Source organism: Mustela putorius, unplaced genomic scaffold (genome assembly GCF_011764305.1).
Source record: "Mustela putorius furo isolate JIRA1106 unplaced genomic scaffold, ASM1176430v1.1 tig00003834_pilon_pilon_pilon, whole genome shotgun sequence".
Taxonomy (NCBI): domain Eukaryota; kingdom Metazoa; phylum Chordata; class Mammalia; order Carnivora; family Mustelidae; genus Mustela; species Mustela putorius.
Window position 1 is genome coordinate 60,914,696 of NW_025421987.1, and position 25,409 is coordinate 60,940,104.

Here is a 25,409-nt window from a genome sequence, read left to right on the forward strand (position 1 = left end):
AGAACCTAGATGTCCATCAACAGATGAAGGATCAAGAAGATGTGGTATATATACACAATGGAATACTATGCAGCCATCAAAAGAAATGAAATCTTGCCATTTGCAACAACATGGATGGAACTAGAGCATATCATGCTCAGCGAAATAAGTCAAGCAGAGAAAGACAACTATCATATGATCTCCCTGATATGAGGAAGTGGTGATGCAACATGGGGGCTTAAGTGGGTAGGAGAAGAATAAATGAAACAAGATGGGAGTGGGAGGGAGACAAACCATAAGTGACTCTTAATCTCACAAAACAAACTGAGGGTTGCTGGGGGGAGGGGGGTTAGGAGAAGGGGGGTGGGGTTATGGACATTGGGGAGAGTATGTGCTTTGGTGAGTGCTGTGAAGTGTGTAAACCTGGTGATTCCCAGACCCGTACCCCTGGGGATAAAAATATATGTTTATAAAAAATAAAAAATTAAAAAAAAGGTTAGTTGAACTGGAATTTAAATCATGTCAATGAACTTTTCATACTCTGTTAAATTAAAATTTATGATTTTTTTTTTTGAAGATTTTATGTATTTCAGAGACAGAATGCAAGCATGAGCAGGAGGAGGGGTAGAGGGAGAAGTAGACTTCCCGTTGAGCAGGGAGCCCGATGTTGGGGTCAATCCCAGGACCTTCAGAGCATGACCTGAGCTAAAGGCAGACACTTAACCAGCTGAGCCACCCAGGCACTCCAAAAATCTATGATCTATCTTGCACTTTGAATGGATCTTTGTACTCATGCATCATTTTGTAACATTTTGCAGTGGAAAAAAATGGTGTTGGCATAATTGAACAGCCACATGCAGAAGAATGAAACTGGACTACTTCCATACACAATACACAAAAATAGACTCAAAATGGATGAAAGACCTAAATGTGAGACAGGAATCCATCAAAATCCTTGAGGAGAACACAGACCGCAACCTCTTCAACACTGGCTGCAGCAACTTCTTCCCAGACACATTGCCTAAGTCAAGGGAAGCAATGGCAAAAATGAACTATTGGAACTTCATAAAGATAAAAAGCTTTTGCACAGCAAAAGAAACAGTCAACAAAGCAAATCAGATAAAGGGCTAGTATCCAAATTCGGTAAAGAATATATCAAACTCAACACCCAAAGAAGAAATAATCCAATCAAGAAATGGGCAAAAGACATGAACATACATTTCTGCAAAGAAGACATCCAAATAGCCAACAGACACATGAAAAATTGTTCAACATCACTCAGCATCAGGAAAATACAAATCAAAAGCACAATGAGATACCACCTCACACCAGTCAGAATGGCTAAAACTAACAAGTCAAGAAACAACAGATCTTGGTGTGGATGCAGAGAAAGGGGAACCTTCCTACACTGTTGGTGGGAATGCAAGCTGGTGCAGCTACTCTGGAAAACAGTATGGAGGTTCCTCAGAAAGTTGAAAGTAGAGTTGCCCTATGACTCAGAAATTGCACTACTGGTTATTTATCCCAAAGATACAAATGTAGTGATCTGAAGGGGCACCTGCACCACAATGTTTATAGTAGCAATGTCCACAATAGCCAAACTATGGAAAGAGCTGAGATATCCATCAACAGATGAATGGATAAAGAAGATATGATAAACATACACACACACATTATGCAGCCATCAAAAATTAAATCTTGCCATTTATAACAATGTGGATGGAACTAGAGGGTATTATGCTAAGCGAAATAAGTCAACCAGAGAAAGACAATTATATGATCTCACTGGATATGTGGAATTCAAGACACAAGGCAGAAGGTCATAGAGGAGAAGAGGGAAAAATGAAACAAGAGGAAACCAGAGAGGGAGACAAACCATAAGAGACTCTTAATCTCAGGAAACAAACTGAGGATTGCTGGAGGGAAGGGTGGGTAGGGGTTGGAGTGGCTGGGTGATAGACATTGGGGAGGGTGTGTGTTGTGGTGAGTGCTGTGTATTGTGTAAGACTGATGAATCATAGACCTGTATCTCTAAAACAAATAATACATTATATTCTAGTAAAAAAAAAGAAAGAAAATACTGGTTTACTGAGATACACAGATTTTCTAAATGTTGATATGTTTAATTACATTAGACAATATCAGAAAATCACCACCAACTCATCAGAGAATTTTTGAGATATTGAGAAGCTGTCAAGCTTGCATTTGGATTGAAGTTTTCAAAAATTCTAGTTTTTCCTCATTAATCTTTTGAGAAAATGTCTGCCAGATACCAGAGACTGAATGAATTGTGGTTTGTCTGTCAGTCATTCTTCCAAATGAAAACACTATTCCATGACAAAGTGGCAATTTGTCTTGAAGCCCAAACAACCACAGTGATTTCGGAACCACTATTGCACTTGGGTAGGCAGCAAAAGTACTTTGTGCTCACTCCCCATTTGACAGACGGAATACAAAATAGATGAGTATGTAAGAGTTGAATTTTAATAAAATTAATATTCTTAAGTGATTTATTAAAATCCCCAATGTGCAGTGGTAATGAACACAACGGCCACAAGTACGGCTGGGTGCCATTGTCTTGATCTGTGTGAGGCACCAGCAGCTTTGCCTACCGTTGCTTTTATATCTTCAGTACAACTGACAACACAATAAACATGGGAAACATGTCTCTGTGTTATTACGAAAATGGTTTTGACCTCATGGATTGCCTGGGGTTCAAGAGGTCTAGGCAAGTCAGGGTTCTTTGGGTCACAAAGAAATATTTGACTTTGCACACCAAGAACCAGAGTTTTCCTATATTTTTGATCATGGCAAAGGCCAGAGACAGACACCACCCAGAAATAAATACGGAAGTGGAATGGTATGCGAAGAAATAATGTACAGCAAAGAAAATCAGCTAGAGATATATCAAGATCGGTAAGTCTCACAAACAAGATCCTTAAAAACAGAGCAAGTTTCATGCAATATGACACCATTTATGTAAAGTCTAAATACATATAAAACAATACCATGTATTTCTTAGAAATGCGTATCTATGTAGTAAACTTGTATAGAAACATATTGGAATGATAATTACCAAACTCAAGACAGTCATTATCTGTAAGGTACGGAAGGAATTGCATTTAGGGAGGAGATAACACAGAGAGCTTCCAAAACATTTTCAGTGCTTTTTTTTTTTTTTTTTTCTCTGAAGCTGAGTGGTGGCTGTAAGGGGCTTATTGGATTATTCTTACAGCTCTTTCTATTTTGAGGAATTTCATCATAAATACCAGGCTATCTACAATCATATTCTTTCTTGCTGTGGAGTAAAGTGATCACAAAGAAGTATTACAATTAAAACTTCAGCAAGCAGACACGACATACGGGCGGACTTCACAGTAACGGTGTAATTCTCTGTAATAATACCTTCCCCCACAAAATATTCAGCTATACAGGTTTGCTTGTTGTCCTGGGATAATGAATAGCTAAACTCATTCTTTAGATAGTTTAAGATTACCCTCAAGGCATCCATTCTCATCAACAGAAATCATCTCTTAACCCCTCTGTTTGGTTACAGGTATAAGTCTAATATGTCTGCTCCCACGGCGTTCCAGAACATCAGTTTAATCTCTTGATGTTTTCAGCATTCTCAGCACACAGAGCTCTGTGTACATCTGCTATTTTAATTCCCTCTTCAGGGGGCCCCCTGCCCTCTTGACCTTTGCTCTGTTCTCTGGACTTTCACCCACCACTGCCCTGTCCCCCGACAGCCTGTCCTCTCCCGTGGTTTGGAATTTAAAACAAAACTGGCTGGCTTTAGTTAGTGGAGGCAGAGAACAAAATAAACAGAATTTTCATGATAACTTTTTCATTTGGGGGGACAACCTCACGTTTCTTCCAGGGGCTTTTATTTAAAACAACAAAGATAAACTTTTACAACTCTTTGCTTTTTTGAAGCAGGTATCCTAAATATGGAAATATTGTATAAAAAATAATAGAGAATTCTCATTCCACTTGGATGGTCCTTGTGAAAGATTGCTTGAAAGTTGCACAGTGTGTCCGTCCTTTTTTCAAAAATGTATTCCTGCCATAATTATGACTTACAGATGCTGTCTGTCTGGGTTATACACCAGCCTACACCCAAATTACTTTTATTTGTTCCATATACTAGTGTTGTGCTATTGGTTTTCACCTTAGAATGTTATTTTTTTTTAAATGGTAACAATCCATTAACTAATATGGTTTAAAAAAAATCCTTTGTTACCCATTTTGTTTCCTGTAGACCATTTTGCCCTTTCTGTCACCCCAACCCCTCGTTGACACTAGGCAGGAGGAGTTCATTGCCTCAGAAGAGGGAAGTTGAAAAGGAGTTACAGAGAAGTAACAGTGAATTGTCAGCTTTTGAATTTCAGAATAGATTTCTGAGACTCACTGTCAAGGTAATACTTTGAGAAAATAGGATTTTGTCTCAGAAGGAAAGATTTTGATGTTAAAAATATTCATGATTCTGAAGAACCAGGATATGAACCTTGTTGCATAAGTAATACATTTGGGAGTACTGTGGAGAAGAGGAATGAGGAAAAACCCGAATAATGGAGAATCCTCCAAGTTTACCACATTTCCCTTGATTTGACGAAGATTACTTTTTTTTTTTGCCACCAGGTGAAATGGGATCCAGGGCTCAAAACATAAACTAAGTTCAAATACAAAGAAATAAAGAAGTTATGTTATTTACATGTTTAAGTTAATGAGCTGGTGTTTGTACCTTACACTTCCTTATAAAACATGCTATAGTCCTTATCAAGGAGATATTAAGGCCATTTAAACAATTTTTTTCTTTAAATTCAAGTTAGTTAACATATAGTATATGATTAGTTTCAGAGGTAGAATTAGTGATTCATCAGTTGTGTAGAATGCCCAGCGCTCATTACAGCAAGTGCCCTCCTTAATGCCCATCACCCAATTACCCCATCTACCCACCTACCTCCCCTCCAGCAACCGTCTGTTTGTTCCCTATTGTTAAGAGTCTCTTATGGTCTACCTCCTTCTCTGTTTCACCTTATTTTATGTTTCCTTTCCCTCTCCTATGTTCATCTGTTTTGTTTCTTAAATTCCACATATGAATGAAATCATAGTATTTGACTCACTTTTTTTGCTCAGCATAATACCATCTTGTTCCATCCCCATAGTTGCAAATGGCAAGATTGCATTCTTTTTGATGGCTGAGTAATATTCCATATACATCTGTTTCTATATCTATATATCTATATCTATATCTATATCTCACATCTTCTTTATCCATTCATCTGTTGATGGACATCTGGGCTCTTTTCATTTTGTGGACATTGCTGCTAACCAATGTTGGAGTGCATGTGCCCCTTCAAATCACTATTTTTGTACACTTTGGAAAAATACCTAGAAATGCAATTTTTGGGTTATAAAGTATCTCTAGTTTTAAATTTTTGAGGAACCTCCATACTGTTTTCCAGAGTGGCTGCAGCAGTTTGCATTCCCATCAACAGTGTAGGAGGGTTCCCTTTTCTCCACATGCTCATCAACATCTGTTGTTTCCCGAGTTGTTAATTTTAGCCATTCTGACTGGTGTGAGGTAGTATTTCACTGTGGTTTTGATTTCTATTTCCCTGATGCTGAGTGATGTTGAGATTTTTTTCATGTGTCTGTTGGTCATTTGGATGTCTTCTTTGCAGAAATGTCTGTTCATGTCTCCTGCCTATTTCTTGATTGAATTTTTTGTTACGTGGGTGTTGAGTTTGATAAGTTCTTCTTGGATTTTGGATACTAGTCCTTTATTTGATACATCATCTGTGAGTATCTTCTCCCATTTCATAGGGTGCCTTTAGTGTTTCGTTGATTATTTCCTTTGCTGTGCAAAAGCTTTTTATCTTGATGAAGTCCCAATAGTTCACCTTTGCTTTTGTTTCCCTTGCCTCTGGAGACTTTTTTAGCAAGAAGTGGAATCCATTGTTGATATATTACAGTGTTCTCTTTGTGAGTCCCTACAGGAAAAATTTTTTAGGTGTTAGTTTTGGGAATATTTTCTTCCCTTGGGTAACTGGTTTATATTTAGTCTGGGAAATTGTATGAATTTACTCATGAATCTGACTGAACATCTCCCTCAAATTTGCTTGCACAAAAAGACAGAGTCAGCTCTGAATATTACCTACCTTTTGTGAGTGAGTGGAACCTCATGGCATGCATGTTACCTACTTACCTCATTCTGGTGACTATTCTTCTTGTCTTGTTTCCTTTTGTCTTATGCCTTTACTTACTTTCAATATGGTTGGACTTTGTGGGAAGCAGACCTGAGATGGAATTTAAGGTGCAGAATGTTTCTTAAGGAGTCCCTTTAAAATTAACACCTATGGAAGGGAGTGAAGAGGAATCAAGATTGGGGAGGGGAAGAAGTTGAGCTTTGAAACAGTCCCAATAATAGCCTCAGAATACCTCAAAGGGAGCTCTGGAGCTAGAATGGCCCCCAGGGTTGTCCCAAATTGAGCACGAGTAGCCACATCTTTATAGTCCTCCAGCAACCATTCATTAGATGTCAAATGCTCTAATTAGAGTTGTGACATTGGGCATACTGAGGCAATCCTTGAAGGGAATGACAGCAAAAGGCTATTTACCAAAAGTACTCCTTGCAGCTAGAGGACCAAATTCTTCATTCATGGGGGCATTGGTGGTACATCAGTGCTATAGGCTGAATATTTGTGTCCCCCAAAATTCACATGTTGAAACCCAATCTCCAAAGTGATGGCATTTGGAGGTGAGACCTTTGGTAGGTGATTAGGTCATGAGGGCAGAGCCTTCATGAATTGGATTAGTATCTTTACATATGAGACCCCAGAGAGCTCCTTCATCTCTTCATCCCTTCTGTAATGTAAGAACACAGCAAGAAGACACCATCTATGAACCAAACACCAAATCTGTTGGCACCTTGATTTTGGATTTCCTAGCCTCCAGGACTATGAGAAAGAAATTTCTGTTGTTTATGAGCCACCCAGTCTGGAGTAATTTGTTATAACAGCCCGAATGGATTAAGATACTCACTTTTTTTTTTTTAACCTAGAATATATTTTAAAAGAATTATAGATAATTTTTGGAACTGGGCACAAATAAAATAAGTAGATAGAAATGAGTGATCCTTGTTCTCATCCTCACCCATTGATGTTGTCTTTTACCTTAACTTTGATCTGAATCTTTGCATATGCTCTTCCCTAAGACTAGAATGTCCTTTCACTTCTTTGACTAAAGAAGTATGAAAGTGTAAAAAAAGAATGTGTAAAAGGAGAATGTGTAAAAGAAGAGTGGATTCCTTCTTCAAGACCCAGAATATCATCACCTCTTCAGTGGAGGGTTTGATGATTCCCTCCAGGCAGGGTCATCTGCTTCCCACTGTGTCTCTGCCATGGCCAGCTCTGTGATACTTTCTCTGTTGACAAGGCTTGCCCTCAAACCTCACCCTCTTTGGTGTTCTCCTTATAAATAGTGCTGCCACTGACCCACTGGTGCCGGAATCCCGAGGGTGCTTCCTATCTGTCACCAAGTCCTGCAATATTTTTTCTTAAATATCTCTCTGGCCTTCCATTTCTCTCCATTTCTGGTGCCCCTCCCTCCTTTCAAGCTCTCAATACATCTCTTGCCTATACTATCTTAATAGCCTCCTTTTTCTCAGTTTCTATTCTTGCTTTCCCAATGGAATGGGTTGCATTCTTGACACAGCAACTAGAGTGCTCTTACAAAAATGAAAAAGAGGATTAGAGGTACAAACTTCCAGTTATGAAATCAACAAACCACAGAGATGAAGATTACAGCCTAGGAACTATAGTTAATAATACTGTACTAACATTGCATGGTGACAGATGATGACTACATATCTGTGGTGAACACTGAGAAATGTAAAGAATCGTTGAAATCAATATGTTATAAATCCAAGACAAATATAACATTGCATGTTAGTTATATTCCAGAAATAATAATAATGATAATACTACTACTACTAAATGCTGATCTAATTGTGTCACTTTGTTCTAACCTGTCAATAGCTCCCCCTCTGGGCCCGCATGACCTGTCCATCTCCCCAGCCTCACTACCCTCATCAGTTTTCCTCTCTCTGCTGCCATTTTCGGGACACATGTTTTGATTTCTCTGATGGGCTGTGCACCTTTTCTTCCTAGGATCTTCTCTTACTATGTTCTTTCTTATCTGCTTTTTCTCCACCTCTTTCAAAGATTAGAACCCCTGTTCCTTTTTCAGATCTCAGGTTGACTGTCCCTAAATCCCTGACTAGGTCACGTGTCTCATTTCATGGATCTCTATCTACTGTGCTTCTTTGTAGTACTGGTCACATGGCAGTTTCATAGTTGATTAAGGAAAGACTTCATCATCTTTTTCTTCTACTAGCATATAAATTGCACAAAGGCTGGGACACCTGATCATCTCACTATTCCTAATCCATAGTCCAGGACATAGGAGGTGCTTTATGTTTTGATTTACCTAGTGGATAAATATGTATTTATTTACTGAGTTTCTTAAAGGCATGGACAATTTATTAGTCATCTTTGAGCCCTGATGCCCTACCATAGTATCTGGCATATATTGGATGCTCTAAATATTTGTTAAATGAATACCTGAATCTAATTGTTTGAAGGGTTGCTGGGGCAGAAGGAACAGACATTTTGTGTTGCTGCAGGGGAAAGAAGCAGGACTTACGGTTAAAAATTAGAGAAAGGCAGAATTTTTTCCAAAAGCTAATACTAATAAAAATAACATAACAGAAATCATATTTGAACAATTCTATTGAATGTGTTTGGGTTCTGAGATTATGGGTAATTGTTACTATATTTTGGTAGTCTTCTTGTGTTTTCTAACTTTTTCTATAATACTATATTGGTTTCATATGCAGTAAATAAGTAAATTCAGTAACTAAATCAGACAAAAACTACTTTATAAAGATATGGGCATGTGACAAGGCAATGGGCTCTCTGTCCCTAACAGTGTTTGAATAGCCAGCAATGACACCTGCCAATGAAGGGACCTCTCCATTGGGAAGGGGGAGATTGGAGCTCACATGCCCTAAGATTCTTCTGACTCCAATAGCCCATGATACTGTTTCCCACCCCCAAATCTTTTATTTATTTGAGAAAGAGAGAGACTACAAACAGGGGAAGAGGCAGGAGTGGAGCGAGAGGGGGAGAGTCTCAAGCAGACTCCAAGCTGAGTATGGAGCCTGACTTGGGGCTTGGTTTCAGGACTCTGAAACCAAGAGTCTTGGAGGCTTAACCAACTGAGCTCCTCAGGCACCCCAGCCCATCATACCTATTACCTGAATGATAGATGCTGAGTCCCCTTTCTTGGAAGAACTTGGTCTAATGTGCTTGGCTGCCTTCCATGCTTCCAGTATTTCCTCACATTGGAACTTCACCATGACAGGATCAGCTGCAGTGGAATTTGATCTGTATTCCACTGAGGCTGATATACAGCAGGAGTCAGTGACGGCAAGAGCATGAATATGTGGGTGAGAGTTGTTTGTGTGAAGTGTAAGGTATCTGTCTGAACTGTTTGAGTGAATCCTGATTAAAATGTTCTCAAATCAGCACTTGAATAACACATACCCTAAGTATTATATTTAATGGCTAATTTTTAAAAAGAGACATTTCCAAACTGTGGTTTTGGTTAAATTAAAAAGATGGGCTTTGTTCTGATTTGTGAGTTTATAGGCTAGTTTGGCAAACAGGACCATTGTTTTTCACTCTCAAGAGAAAGGGCATTTAGACAATTTCCTCCATATTACAATAGTTCAGAATTAAAAGGGAACAGAATACTCCCAGAGGAAATCTGGTGTGTAGAAGTGAATCTCTGCCCAGAAAACAGTGGAACTCACATAAAGGTCTTCTGATGACATGAAATCCCAGCCTAGACAGATAAACAGAGACAGAGAGAGAGAAAGAGAGAAAGAAATTTGAGATAATGAAATAAGATTGATCTCTATAATGCATGCATGAAAACCATTGTGTTATTGTCATCACACCAGTGTAAAAGAATATACGTGTGTACATGTGTATCAAAGTGTACTGTGGACATTACTGACGTGAGTAGACTAATGGTCAAAGAACAAAACAAGGCAAAGAGGAATTCAAAAGGGAAAAATGAGAAGTCACTGTTATTACCACCCCATCCTCCTTAGTTTCCAGTGAGATCTTCAGGAGCACTGTTATTCTAATGAACAAATGAGTCTGCTACTTGTATGAATATTTTCTATTTTTACATTATTTGACTTCTTTGTAACTCTTCCAGGTTCTCAGTACCAAAGTGAATTCTAATTATTTTATTGATTGAAAGAGGAAATGCATTTTCTTTCTATTGGATGCAAGATTCTAAAAAGGTTTGCCCACAAAGCCATAAAGAACCATGTAAACACAATATGTCTGATTATCATCTTACACAAAAATGCTTAAGAAAGTTCTAGGATTTCCATCTCCCCCTCTCCATATCCTCAGAAAGTTTTTCTTTGAAGTAGACAAGTTCAATATGTGCTGGGTTGGGGGTATAGAATGAGAAGAATGTCCATATGCAAAGTGCTCTGCAAGGCTAGAATCTCATGGTGCAACCCAAGCTCTCTAAGGCCTCTGGGGGAGCTAGTCACCTGTTCTGCCAAGTATATGGCTATAGGGCCTTAAATAACCTGGTAATAGAAAAACACAAATGGGGAGGTCTCAAAAGTACATTGAAGAGAACCCTCCTCGCCTGGGCAAGTACCCAAGAACAGGCAGCCCTGGGAATTAGCGTGCTCTGTTAAATGTCCTACAGACTTCATCATTTCCATCTGCTCTGCCCTGTGCTCCCTCTACTCTTCCCTGGTTCCCCAGCATCCAACTTGGCTTGAGGCCCTGCCTCCCTCATTTTGTCTCTGGTGTGGTTGACCTTGAGGGCCTCTTCTGGAAATTCTCCTACGTGGTCTGGAATTTCTTCTTAGACACCATCCTAATTTCACCTCCAGGCTCTCCAATTTGTGACAATGGGTAAAAGACACACCAGTGCTCTCACCCTCACTCCTGCCACCTTGGCCCATTCCCTATTAGCTTCCCTGCCAATAAAAGGAAATTTGCATAAAGGAGAACATGGAAAGGCAGATACAGAGGCATTGAGAAATGGCTTGTGTGTGGATATTAACCATCTTTTTTTTCCATCAAAGTAGAGTGTATGATGGTTAATTTTATCCAAAGGGATGTCCAGATAGCTGGTAAAGTATTATTTCTGGATGTGTCTCTGAGGATGTTTTTGGACGACATCAGCATTTTGAATCATTAGACTGAGTAAAGAGATTCACCCTCACCAATGGGGGTAGACATCATCCAATCCATTGGGGGTCTGATTGGAACAAAATGTCAAAGGAAGGGAGGATTCTTTCTCTCTTCTTGAGCTGGATGTCCATCTTCTTCTGCCTCTGGACTTCAAACTCTAGGACTAACACCTCCCTGGTTCCCAGGCCTTTCAACTTGGACTGAATTACACCACTGGCTCCCCGGGTCACCAGCTTGCAGATGAGAGATTGCGATTTCTTACCCTCTGTAAACACATGAGACAATTCTTACAATAAATCTCCTCTTATATATCTATCTCTATATATCCTGTTGGTTTTACTTCTCAGGAGAACCCTGGTAATACAGAGGGTAAGCATTCACAGAAATGGCTGATCCCATACCTTTGAGAATGGATGCATTGGGTGCATTTTAACCATTTAAAAAGATTTAAAAGTTTCTTATATATGCAATATGCTTTATTGTTCACAAAAACGTTTACATACAGTTTTGATTACTATGAATCAAATCCGCATAGAACTCTTAAATTAATACTTACTTTCACGCATTTACTTAAATTTTTTTCTCCCATACTTTCAGTTCTGAAACCGGGAGGTGTCTTATATTCAGTGGCATTTGGCAATTGTCATCTACTAGGAATGAATGTGACCAGGTGTCATTCAAACTTGGTTCCCAGTTCTTTGTGTTGTCATTTCAAATGAGTTACCTGTATGGTCGACACTATATGTATTAATTGCTGTTTAGTATGTCCTAAAAATTATAATATGATTTGACTTTGAAACAAAAAGTTACCAGGTACACAGGGAAGCAAAGAAAGAGTGGAATGAATTGTGATATGTGGGAACCAAAGAGCCATCACAGCAGGTCCCTATGTCTTGCAATGCAGCCACTAAATATTTTACCCAATGAAGGAAGGTATCAACATGTAGAGAAGGCTGAGTTTCATTTTGTTGCTGAAATAGATACAAAAGAATGACCTATCACACATCACTCAAGGTACCCAAAGTCAGAAGAAACTGCCCAAACTCTCAGAATAGGTAAAAGACATTTGGAAGTAAAACACCACTGATTAGACTATTATTAAGACATGGCATCATAATTTCATTTGTAGGATTTTTTTCTCCCTTGCTATTCTGTAAGAAATAATGTGCCATCAAGTACCTATTCAATTAAAGGTTCTCTACTGGATGTTTTTCTTGACATTTAAGCCTCGCATCAATTCTTCTCCATCAACGTCATTATGCTCAACCTAGAGATAAGAGATGAGTCATTTACTCAGGTTAGTCATTTAGTTTTGGTAGAACTAGGACTTGAATCTTCATGTGCCCATTACCAGAGCCTGTGACACCTTCTCTAGCCTTCACGGTCACTCTGATTTCTCAACTCCTCTGTCCTTCAGAAGCACCTTTGGGGAGGAATGGTCCCAAGAGGCCTATAAACTGGAGCTATTCAGGAACAAGATGAAATTTTGGGTTTTTCTTAGTTGTTCATCTAAAAACTTAGATTTGGGGACTGGAAATCCTGGCTTGGGCTTTTAAGCCTCAGATTTAAAATCTTGCCTAGGGTCCTTTTGGCTTTGACTTCTCTGCAGTCAAATACCCCTCAAATTCCCCTCACATGTTCTCTTAAATCATCGTGCAATAGTTTCCTAAAGGCAATTTGTAAATGTAAATTTACCTTTAAATTTAAACATAAATCTCTCAAAGGTAGTTTTTCAACTGGGTACTCTTCATTTATGCCTGAGAATAAAGTTACAATAATAGATCCAAAAGTGCCTACAGAAAATAGGTGAGTTGGAGATAACCCAAAAAATGTCTCTAAATATCACCAGCCAAGGATTTTTCAGAAAATTCATGTTAGAAAAGTATTGAACATTTATTTTTACCAAACTCCAGGTTCTCAAGAAATAACCAGATGAGAGTCTCATATATAAACGTTTGTTTCCACAGCTATCTGAGAGGGAAAAAAAGAACCAAAATAAGATGAAAATGAAAACCACTTGAATTTCTAACCATAATTGTCATTGTATTCATCCCAACATTTTTAAAGGTTTAAACATGTTTTAAAAAGTGGTTTCTTCTTAGATCAGAATCAGGAACTGCGGCCCTCTTGGGAAAGGCCGGTCTGTGGTAAGCTAGCTGGCAATAGGGATGGAATTGCCAGAAATATCAGTGGGAAACTGACCAGTCTGGGATTCTTGTCTGATTCTAAACCCAGGAGAATTTGCTTGCATTTGGAATTGCTACTACCTCGTGGAATGAAACCAGGAAGATCATTATTCACACTTCATACATTTCTTTCTTTCTAGATTTGGTTTAAAGGCTCTGCGATTTGCATTCTAAACTAGAGGTATCCGATTAATTAAATCACAAGTTAACAAGTAACAAAGATAATTCATTTCTTCTAAATTGAGCTAGTGGGACCATTCTCTTCTTTCCTAGGACAAGCATTCAGTGAAAACAGAATCGGTATGCAACCAGGTTGAGTGTTATTGTAATTTTCTCTGCTATAAAATGTTTGAGCACATTGTTAGCATTTAAATTATTAATAACTAATGCAGTGTTATTTGATATTCTATTTGTCTGTTACCAGTTTTTTCTAATTAACAGCTAGGTTTACTCAAGAGATTCTTAAGAATGGGCTGTTAGATTTCAAAATAATATTTAGAGACTCATTTACAACTGTAACTTCTTGCCTTTTCCTGCCTGACTTCATCACTGGAGATGTCTCTCCAGTCCATGATGAATCATGGATCTAAATGTATACACTAAAATTGATTTTACAATTGGGCTCACCTCACATCAAGTTTCCCAAGAAAGCACCCAGGGATCATCAGAGACACTTTCCTTCCCATTCCTGTACCTAGGCTCCATCCTTCCACCAGTGTCCAATCCGTTTTACTATTTCAAAATTTTTCCTGCATTTCCATTCTCCTCTATCTGCTCTGCTAGTAGACCTCACCACTTCCAAGAACCTCCTAAATGATCTCCCTGATATAATTTTTTATATCCCTACAATCCAGTCTCTATACCACTATCAAAATTATTTCTCTAAATGCAAGTCTTAAAACCTTTTAATGGTGTTTCGTCATCTTAAGATTCCTTAGCATAGAACCCAGCCCTTTATGCTATGACCCCATAAGCTTCTCTGGCATCATTCTGCAGCATTCCTCAATGGTCCCCTTATATTCCAATCTTACATAAGGACTTGCTGTTTTGCAAACAGACCAAATTTTGTTCCCTTTCCCTCCTGTGCTTTTGCAGCATGGTCCTCTCAACTGACCATTTTCTCCTCATCTGCCCATGACCTTCTCACTTAGTTCTTTAGGACACGACCCTTCTCTAACAGCTCTGAGGAAGAGTGAGGGTGCCCATGTGTTGAGTTCAAAGTCAATTATAGGGTTGCCTCCTCCTGCATTTCCACAGGCCCCTGGGCAAACCTCTATCAAGGCACTTGCCTCTTAGCATTTCAGTTTTTGTTGTCTATGATTGTCTCCTTCACTGCCCTATAAACTCTTTGATGGGAAGACCTGGGTATTTTTGTATCTCCAGGACAAACATGGTAACTGTTGTGTGCTAGCTGTTCCATAAATTGGTGTGGCATGAATTTTAATCCTTTTCCATCACTTCTAGAAACTGTGCTCAAGTAAAGTTATTTTTCTTCCTTCTTTCTGTATGTTAGATTTTTCCCCCTTAAGTCCAATACATTTTTAAAACAAACAACAAACCACTTTTCTGTATCTTAGCTCCAACTTTTTGAAAATATTGTCCAATTATTGCTTTAAACCCCTAACCTCCTATTGATTCTTCAACTCACTGGAATTTGACTTTTACTTCAACACTCTGATGAAATTGTTCCTACCAATGATACAAATTCCTTCCTAACTGCAAAAGTCATTCTTTATCTTAAGTGATTACTCTAGGATTTTACATTGTTAATCTCTCCCTTCTTCCCAAAACCTTATTTTTGGGGTTTGTGACATTGTTTTCCTTGGTTTATAACATCTCTGAACATTGACTGGCCAATCCAGTGGCCCATTGTTTAAATGTTGGGTATCCCAAGGAAGCCCTTATTTCTTCTTTTGTCTTATTCTCCCTGAGTAACTTCAGCTAGTTCCACAGATTTAGTGACCATCTATATATCCAGTGAGGCAAAATCTTGACCTTCAGAACTGCTTCCAATTTGTAATATCTTTTGTGATTCACAATACCCTCAAACTTTACATATTAAAATCCAAATGTTTCTCTCCTCAAACTTGGCCTCTTATATATTTCCTGTGCTAGGGAGTTGGTAGTAGAGTTAAGGTAGAATTAAGAATACTGACTACTTAGATTTTTTTTTTCCAGATTTCTATCCTAGACTACATAGTCAACAAATTTTAAAAGAAAAAAATGACCCTTTATATGTATACTAAGTTAGTGTTTGTATGAATTATCTATCTATTGCTATGGAACAAATTTTCACACACTCAGCAGCTTTCAACTGCATGTATTTATTATCTCAAGATTCCTCTAGGTCAGACATTCAAGCACACCTTAGCTGGGTCCTCTGTCCAGGTTTCGCAAAGCTGCAATCAAGGTGTTGGCTGGGGCTGGGATCCTCTTCCAAGTTCACGGGTTCTTGGCAAAATTCATTCCCTTGAAGCTGTAGAACTTGTGGTAGTTTGCGTATTCAAGGCCAGTGGAAGAGAGAGTCTCTGACCTGTTCACTCTTTTTAAAAAGTCTCATCTGATAACGTCAGCCCCACCCAGGGTCATATCCTTTTGACTTGTTCAAAGTCACCTAATTAAGAACCACAAATCTCTTCACCCTTGCCGTGTAATGTAACATAATCATGGAGGAGACTGTTCTATTCTTTCTTTCATAATTTATTAGTTAGAAGCAAGTTATGATTTCTACCACATTCAAGGGGAGGGTCAGAGTGTAGACCATTGGGAATCATTCTATAATTCTGCCTGCCACAGCTTAATTTTTTAAAAAATATGAGTGAAGGGAAAACCATTGAATGCAATTTTGAGATATTAAAAGATTGAATGTAAAGAAAAAATGTATAGAACCTCAACATCTCAAATTTTTATGGAAATGGCCCATATTTTGAAGATGGTGAAAATGGTTTTCTATGCCTATCCTAGCTTACACTTACTGCTTTAGGCAAGAGATATATCCAAGAACCTACATTTTAGATTATATTATATGAATCTAAATGGAATAATCAGATAAATGTCTGAAAGACATTTAATTATATAACTTTTTTCACTTGAGGGCCATTTTACCATGTGTTAGCCTTATTTGCATTAGAAAGAAAAAACACAATTATATGTCTATAAATAAGTTCTATGTTTCCCCTTAGGGTTGATAATTTTGACTTTTCCCAATAGGGCTTTTTTTTTTTCCCTTCTAATACTTTTGGCAAACTGTGGTTTTAATCAGAAGTATTTAATCTTTCCTCAGGATAGGTATTTCAGGTATCTCATAGAGTTGTGTTTTTACAACGTACAATGGCATATCTTCAGAGGCTCCTAGATCCCCAACTCTCCCCTTTCTGCCCCATACCATTTGTAGCTCCTTTTCCTGTAGGGTCACACAGATGTTCTAGAGTTAATGCAGGCGCCATTAGAATATGAAATGCATAAGAATCTCACCACTTCTGGGTCCTGCTTCTTAGGGAAAACAATTCCACTGGTACTTAGAAAAACACAATGTGACTTGGTGAATTTATCTCTTTTTCTTAACATGGTCAATGATAGCGCAATGCCCATTGTATGCAATCAGTGTGAGGTCGGCTTGCAAATCCCTACAGATATGTGGTTACTTCTCTACTTTCCCTCTCTTTTGCTTGGGCAACTGCCACATTGATGCACTGGAGCCACTCTTCTGCGTTCTTCTCATCCTTGGCCTTGAAAACATAGGTTTTATTGTCTGTGAAGATTTCAAAAGCTCGAGGGAGGGAGCGGTCCCTGCGTTTCCTGGCCACAACTTTCACACTCTGTACTTTGCTGAGTTCTATTGGGGAGTCATCAGGATCATCTTTCTGAAATGCATATGGGAAGGAGAGAACATGAGCTGGCTCCCAGAGTATGAAAAGATCTCTGGCAGCTGGAGAATTTTCCAAGAAAATCAGAATCCTTTCACTGCAACTGGTTCTTAGCCTTTGTTATTTTGAATGCTAAGGCCTCAGTGAGTGATTCATTAGAACAATGGAGGGAGTGAGCAATTGGTCCTACGTTACAGTATATTAAGTTGGCACAAGATGGCGAATTTATAAGAAATTATTATTTAGTGGGATTTGGGAAAATGTTTAATTCATACTTCTTTGATTTTAAGTCATGTTTGATTGGTATCAACACTATCAATAGAGCAAAATGCAATAGTACAATTGGAGTACTATTAACTCAGAATCTGAAATAACTTGGGAAGTATGAAATTGAATTTTCCTTTGTGTTATTTCTGAGAAAGGTGTATTAATTGAATAAATAGGGTCCTAATGTTTAAGCAGATCAAACTGTTTTGAGACACACTGGAGCTCTGGAAGTATGATTTGTCTGCAAACATTAAGTGAAAGAATACTTAGTGATTTACATTTTTCTGGCATCAAAACAGAGGCTTACAGATCACAACTATAACATGAGGGTCATCCCAATGGACTAGTATGAGTAGTTTCAAAAGATCAAATACTTCTTTACAGAAATGTCTTTAACATCCCTGAATATGGAAGACGTGCCTGTGCTTGAGGATCTGGCCAACTCTCCTTTCTCATGCACCCTGTACAACTCACTCCCCTTTCATTCTGCAATGGAAAGGCAACCTTCTCACTCATCCCAAATTTACCATGATGTATCGTCCAACTTGGAAAAATCTCTGGAGGATCAAAGAACTGGAAAGATCAACGCAAAATATTGATGCTAAGGAAGTATCCTTCAAACAAAACACAATCACTCCCCAGCTACTATATCAAGAGGTGCATTTCCAATAGCATTTCCCTTTTTAATGTTTAGTAACTATTTATTGCATTTGGTGTTATACTTATGACTATAAATTAAAATTATAATTAATTTTAAGATTATAATAATGAAAAATCTTAACATTTAGAGATTGATAGTCACAAATTATTAAAATAATTAAATTTCAATTTATATACATAGTTTCATTGCAGTGAAAAATAATTGGATGATCAGGATAAAATACTGTGGGTTAGGTAGAAAACAATATGATTTCAAAGAAAAATGATACCATGTAAGCATTGCGATGGTTATTAAAGAGGGCAGATGTTGTGATGAGCACTGGGAGTTATACTCAATAATGAATCGTTGAACACTACATCAAAAATGAATGGTGTACTATATGCTGGCTAATTGAACATAATAAAAAAAGATGAACTAATTTATGTATTTTTTTAATGGATGGTGTTAGGTGTGAATTGCCTTTTTCCTATGGTTATACTTAAAGGACAGGTGTGAACTTTTTATTTCAAAATAATAGTATTTTCAATTTAACAGAAATTACAGTTTGTGCAACTGTTTAAATTTATGATAAACTTAAAATGTGGCAAGGTATTACACAGATTTTCAAGATTCTTTTAGGGAATAGACAGAATAAAGTTTGAAGATGCCTGTGCTAGATAATACTTTGTTAGCTTAATTTGGTTTATGGTAAATATCTGACAGCAATAAAGCTGTATTTCTTTGAATTAGTTTATAGAATAGAAATTGATACATGGAGGAACTGATCAAGAAAACAAAAAGTTGTCATAGTTCTCTAAAGAGAGACAGTGAATTACCCAAGAGAAATGGACAGGAAGTCAAAGGGCACCATTGCCTAGCTGGTTGGTGGAGATCAAGACTTTAAGAATGCAAAAGTAAAAAATAACGCTATTGTCTTTCAGTCCTTATTAAAAATGCACATTTTACCATTTTTCTCATTTATAAGAAAGGTTCCTTATTATGGGCCTGAAGCTTCAGCTGGATTGTTGGCCTCTGCTAGGTTACTGTGTCCCTGGGGATGAGAGGAAATTTGTTGTGGTCCTTATAGTACATTATATTATTTCTCAATATTTGAGCCACATGTGCTGTCAGATTTCTGAAATGTCAAACCATTATTTCCCTATAAAGATGTCAAACAAGTTAGCCAATTGTAAAATAGCTTATTCTCTAAGTTTTATTAAAAAGCTCTGAATCAAGATGTTTAAAGATCATTATTTGAGTTCAGGAAAAATATTCTTATGCACTAACTCTGCTCCATCTCAAGGGATAGGAGAAATCACTACATCTTAACTTCTATTTCTGATTTCTTTAGTAAAAACGGGAAATTCAGACAGTCACTTTAAACACATTAAAAATACTTCAATGTGGAGCTATGCTAAGAAAAGTTTCTTTAAACCTCCAATAACTGTCTGAATTGAGAATACCATTATACTTCCCTTTCAAAAAGATCTTCAGCCACAGAAAAGTCCATCTGTATATTTAATAATACACACAGATGAAGAAAGTAGCATGAGCTTAGGGCTTTTTTTTTTTTTTCACTCAAAAAGTTAACATTAAGTTTTATTAATTTAAAAAATGGTCAGAAAAATTTGTCATAATTGAGATACACCATACTTTATTCCTGTTGAGCAAAAAGTTCAAATAAATTTTATAATGAGCACTCTAAAGATATAGTGCCCATATTCTCAGTGAATCACAATTTTTAAATAATTTAAAATCTTTCATTAATTAATTCAAACACAGTTTGGTTTGCCACTGGCTCTGTATTTTCAGTGTTCATAAGAAGAGGGACAGTGCACTCATTTAACAGCAAGCTTTGATGTCACACTGCCTTGTACCTGACTCCAGTTTTACCTCTTTTTACCTTACTGACTCATTTGTCAAGCCAGTCAGAGTCTCTGTTCCTCTGTCTCTCTCACAAGGGGAAGGGAGTGGGACTGGGTCTGATGTTACATGATGTAAAAGTACCATGTGGTGGAACAAGTTTGAGATACAGTAGTGAAACAAAATTAAGTGGGTTCTTTCCTGCAGAACTTGTCAGAGCCTTAAGCTCCTTTGTATTTCCCAGATATCTTTGATTAGGACAAAGGCCAACTCCTGGTAATGACTGACAGACCCTGGGTCCCAAATGCCACGAATGGGGAATGATGGATATAAAGGCATCAGCTAGGTGTTGTATGCGTGTTCTCTGGGCATCTTTGCACAGGAGTGGATGACCATGTGTACATATGCTCATGTTTTCCCCATCACTCTGATTTTGGGGTTCAAATGATATCTGTAAGAGTGGGATAAGACAGAAATCCAAAGGCCAGGATCTTGCCCTTCCTGGTTTGCCTGGCAGTGAGATAAAGACTGAAAGTGCCTACATTGCTAAAGTCTGGTTGCACAAGGCTTTCTTGGCATCAGACCTAACCTGGTGCCTGCCCATCCTGGGGCCCAGGCTCTCAGGGCCTGTGCACTGTGCAGAAGGCCACGAGGATCACCTAGCCCAGAGGAATATGCTTCCATCTGCTAGCAAGGAAGGAGAGAGGGAGGGAAAGGCACCCCAGATTTACCCATCTGGAACATGGCAATAACAGTAGTGTTAACCTTAAAGGACTGTTTTGAGGATTCTTTAAGACAATCCAGGGTGGCATGTGATAAGCTATTATTATTATATTCAAAATACCCAAGAAGTAGGTCCACATTTCTTTCTCCCTGATCCTGAATTAATAGAATTTAATGATAGATAAAGCTGACTTGAAAAGAAGGGAATAACTCTGCATTGCTGATTGGAATGAAATGCTATTTCAGAAGTTTCCCACTGAAAATTCAGAGTATAGATATTTACTGAGCATCCTAGCTCAGATTGAATATTATATTAAAAGAATATTTATTAATTCTTTTTAGGACCCTTTTATATTTGTTAACTGAGTATTAAGTGACTGAAAGATGATAATGGTTTTCCCTAACCAGAACTGAACTTAGTTGACTACAAAAGGTACTTATTATAAATCATCCTTTGTTTCTTTTTTCCAGTCTTCTGTCCTTCTTCCCTGTGTCCCTGCTTCCAAATATAACCTTTAATTATAAAGGGAGTCAGGGTCAATATCATAAGCTATTAATTTATGGAGGTGATCTATAAGGAAACACTGTTCAAGCCAAGCTCACTGGGTAGTCCTTTGGCGTTCATCTTCAAAACTTAAGCCAACTCTTAAAAAGATCTTCCATAACAAACTGAAGAGAGACAGTGGATCATCTAAGGTAGGACAGAACAGAACAGACAGTCCAAGGGATGTATGCAAAAAAAAAAAAAAAAAAGACACTGTAAAATTATAAATGGAAAAGGACAAATTATTGGTGTATTAACTCAGGACAAAATCCCTAGCTGGTTGGTGGAGATCAAGACCTTAAAAATAAAAGTGTAAAAGACAGGGGAAACTTACAGACTTTCCTTTTTGAAACAGAAGTTGATTTCCAGCCAGTGTAAAATAACGAGTTTTCCACCTTTTGATGAACTTCCATCTGACTTGCTTCTCTTTAAGTTTTCCTTCTATAAGAGGTTGGCCATCTTGATTTACAACTGTTGAAGGTAAGAGAATGATCTTTAATTTCCCATTATTTATTTGGCAAGTGATCAAAAGTCAGAGTTGTACAATGAACCAGAATCCAGTAAGCATATTTGGAAAGTGCACTAATAAATTATGAATTTGGTTAACCTTTCCCCCTTTGTCCCTAAAGGAATGAACAATTTAGATATGACAATGGGATCCTGTAGAAAGCCCTCATTGAGATTTTCAAGAGGAATATGTTCACAAAAAGAGCATCTGGTTAGCAGTTTTTAAGGCATATTCTAATATCCAGCTTTCTGTGCTTCTTCACTCTTATTTCATGAAATTCTGTTCACATGAACTGCTTAGAAGCACACTTTATAACTAATCCCAAACCAAGTACATTTAGCTATTGGGCAGCAAAAGCCCAAGCAGTGTCTCCAAAGATGTGTTTTTCCTGAAGACACAAAGTTGCAAGGGCAAATGTAACTCTTCTGAACATGGTATTTCCACTCTGGAACACACATACACCCTCTCCTTTCTGCATATGTCCATCTCTGCCCAACCAACAACTAATGATTCCATGAGTCAACTCAAATATTGCTTCTTTGGGGGGAATTTCCCCAAACTCAGGCCAGAGTGGATTCACCTGCCATATGTTCTCACAGCCTCTGGTCTATTTCTTTTACATCAAGCATCACTGGTAGACTGTTCTTGGTGTTTATCTGATTCAGGTCTCTCTTTCCCATTGAACTGAAAGCTCCATGAGAGCCTTTGCTTTGTTAACTGATATATCACCAGGCCATTAATATGCTACCTGGAAAATACAGGGAATCTGTAAGTATTTTTTATGTGAAAAGGTTAATTTTACAGTGAAGTAGAGTGTATAGAATTGCACATAATCATCGAATTAGAAGATCTACTACAATGTCAAGAATCAGAAGTTACAATGTTGAACTGAAGAATTTCATTCATTTTGTCAACTACATAAGATTCACTCTCCAGGATGTGGACAAAGGGAAACCTCTTACACTTGGTGGAAATGCAAGTTGGTGCAGCCACTTTGGAAAACGGTGTGGAGATTCCTCAAGAAATTAAAAATAGAGCTACCCTATGGCCCTGCAATTGCACTACTGGGTATATACCCCAGAGATACAGATGTAGTGAAAGAAGGGCCATCTGTACCTCAATGTTCATAGCAGCAATGGCCACAGTTGCCAAACTGTGGAAAGGGCCAAGATGCCCTTCAGCAGATGAATGGATCAAGAAGATATGGTCCATATATACAATGTAGTATTATGCCTCCATTAGAAAGGATGAATTCCCAACTTTTGTATCAACATGGACGGGACTGGAGGAGATTATGCTGAGTGAAATAAGTCAGGCAGAGAGAGTCAATTACCATATGGTTTCACTTACTTGTGGAACATAAAGAATAACACGGAGGACATTAAGAGAAAGAAAGAAAAAGTGAATTGGGGGAAATCAGAGGGGGTGACAAAGCATGAGAGACTGGATTCTGAGAAACAAACTGAGGGTTTGGGGTGGGGTGGGGGGTTGAGTGAGCCTGGTGGTGGTTATTGAGGAGGGCACATAATGCATGAAGCACTGGGTGTGGTGTATAAACAATGAATCTTGGAACACTGAAAAAATGAAATAAAATAAAATAAAAGATTCACTCTCCAAATTTATAAGTAAGCATCTGATTTCTAGAGATTATAACAATATATACTTACATATATTATGTTCAATTTTCATAGCACTTTGAAAGTAATAAAATGTGTTTCATCATTTGGAAATTTATATTTCATCAAATATGCCTATTTGACCATACAAACACAACCTATTCTCCCTAACCTACCATTTCTCTTTTCTAACATAGGTCTCATAACTACTTTAGACAAGGAGGATTTATTCACCTTGACAGGATTTTCAGGATAAGAATGATGAAATGTATGAAATGTATAGTTTTCACAAAGTTTTACTAAGGCAAGTTTGACATTCCCCACCCCCATTCAATCGGATATTCTTTTGTCAATCTCAAATTAAAGCTAAAAACTGAAAATACTATCAAATATATTTTAGATAGTGATAGGACTATGATGAAAATAAAGTAGGGGGTGACCTGGGGATTAGTGCACACTCACATAGGTGGTCAGGAAAGAGCCTGGACATTTGAAAGGATCTTCAATATGAGACTTTAGCATTGAGAAGTGTCTCCCATCTTATAAGAAGCTTCATGACGACCTGTATTGTGCATAGCAGAGTATAGGGAAACCAAGAACTCAAGAATTATTGACTATCAATATCAAGAAAATGATTTCAGGGATTCCTGGGTGGCTCAGTCAGTTAGATGTCTACCTTTAGCTCTCAGGTCATGATCCCAGGATTCTGGGATCAGGTCCTGCATCAGGTTCCCTTCTCAGTGGGGAGTCTGCTTTTCCCTCTGCCTTTCACCCCACTTGTGTTCTCTCTCTCTCTCAAATAAATAAATAAAATCTTAAAAAAAAAAGAAAATTATTTCTGCTTTGCTTTACTTAGGAATTATCTGATTTAAAGTATTAAAGATCATATGCTCTTTGCAAATTTAATTGTCCCATAAACATGATGTTTGCTTCCTTTGTGCGGTCTCTACACTCTGCAGTTACCTTGGATAAAGCACCTGGCTGGCTCAGTGGGTTAAAGCCTCTGCCTTCGGCTTGGGTTGTGATCCCGGGGTCCTGGGATCAAGCCCTGCATTGGGCTTTCTGCTCAGCAGAGAGCCTGCTTCCCTTCCCCTCTCTCTGCCTGCCTCTCTGCCTACTTATGATCTCTGTCTGTCAAATTAAAAAAAAAAAGAAATTAGGGGGGCACCTGAGTGGCTCAGTGGGTTGAGCCGCTGCCTTCGGCTCAGGTCATGATCTCAGGGTCCTGGGATTGAGTCCCGCATCGGGCTCTCTGCTCAGCAGGGAGCCTGCTTCCCTTCCTCTCTCTCTGCCTGCTTCTCTGTCTACTTGTAATCTCTCTCTGTCAAATAAATAAATAAAATCTTTAAAAAAAAAGAAATTAAAAAAAAAGAAATCATGGTTGATTTAAGTAATATTTATGCTCATGGAGCCTTCTGGATCTGACATAGGGTATTAGCTTCAAATATTTCTCCTCAAGGCAGATCCAAACGTTGCACTTGGGTGCCTGAGTGGCTCAGTTGATTAAGCATCCGACTTAATTTCAGCTCAGGTCAAGATCTCAGGGTCGTGAGATCCAGCCCCACATTGGGACTGCATGCACTGTGTGTGGAGCCTGCTTAAGAGTCTCTCTCTCTCTCCCTTTCCCTCTGCCCCTCCCCCACTTGCCCACAGGCTCACTTGATCTCTTTCTCTTAAAAAAAAAAAAAAAAAGGCTTTACAAGTGTTGTACCCCAAGAGTATGTGACAGAAGTTTGCAAGGAACACTTGGGAAAATAGTTGAAGGAATTGCTTGAAAACAGAGTGGATAGGATACCATACCCGCAGACATACATAATGACTATGTGACCATAATGACCATGACAGACTCAAGACAAAATGATAGGCTTACTGGAGCACAAAAGGATGAAGGACTGTTGAGAAATGCTTCTAAACAGA

General features: G+C 38.2%; 1 protein-coding gene across 6 annotated transcripts in view; it reads right to left on the reverse strand.

Annotated features, from left to right (window-relative positions):
* Nucleotides 1–15,770: 15,770 nt before the first annotated feature.
* The window catches only part of VEPH1 (ventricular zone expressed PH domain containing 1), a 242,823-nt gene continuing 233,184 nt past the window's right edge, over nucleotides 15,771–25,409 (reverse strand). For 4 of the 6 annotated variants that reach the window (XM_004755625.3, XM_004755627.3, XM_013057757.2 and 1 more), the window contains 2 exons: nucleotides 21,703–21,839; nucleotides 15,771–17,328 (listed from right to left, as the gene is read on the reverse strand). In XM_004755625.3, coding sequence (XP_004755682.1) covers nucleotides 17,092–17,328; nucleotides 21,703–21,839 — 374 coding nt within the window. In that variant the 3' untranslated portion in view covers nucleotides 15,771–17,091. The other 2 variants (XM_013057756.2, XM_013057760.2) reach the window with 2 other exon arrangements.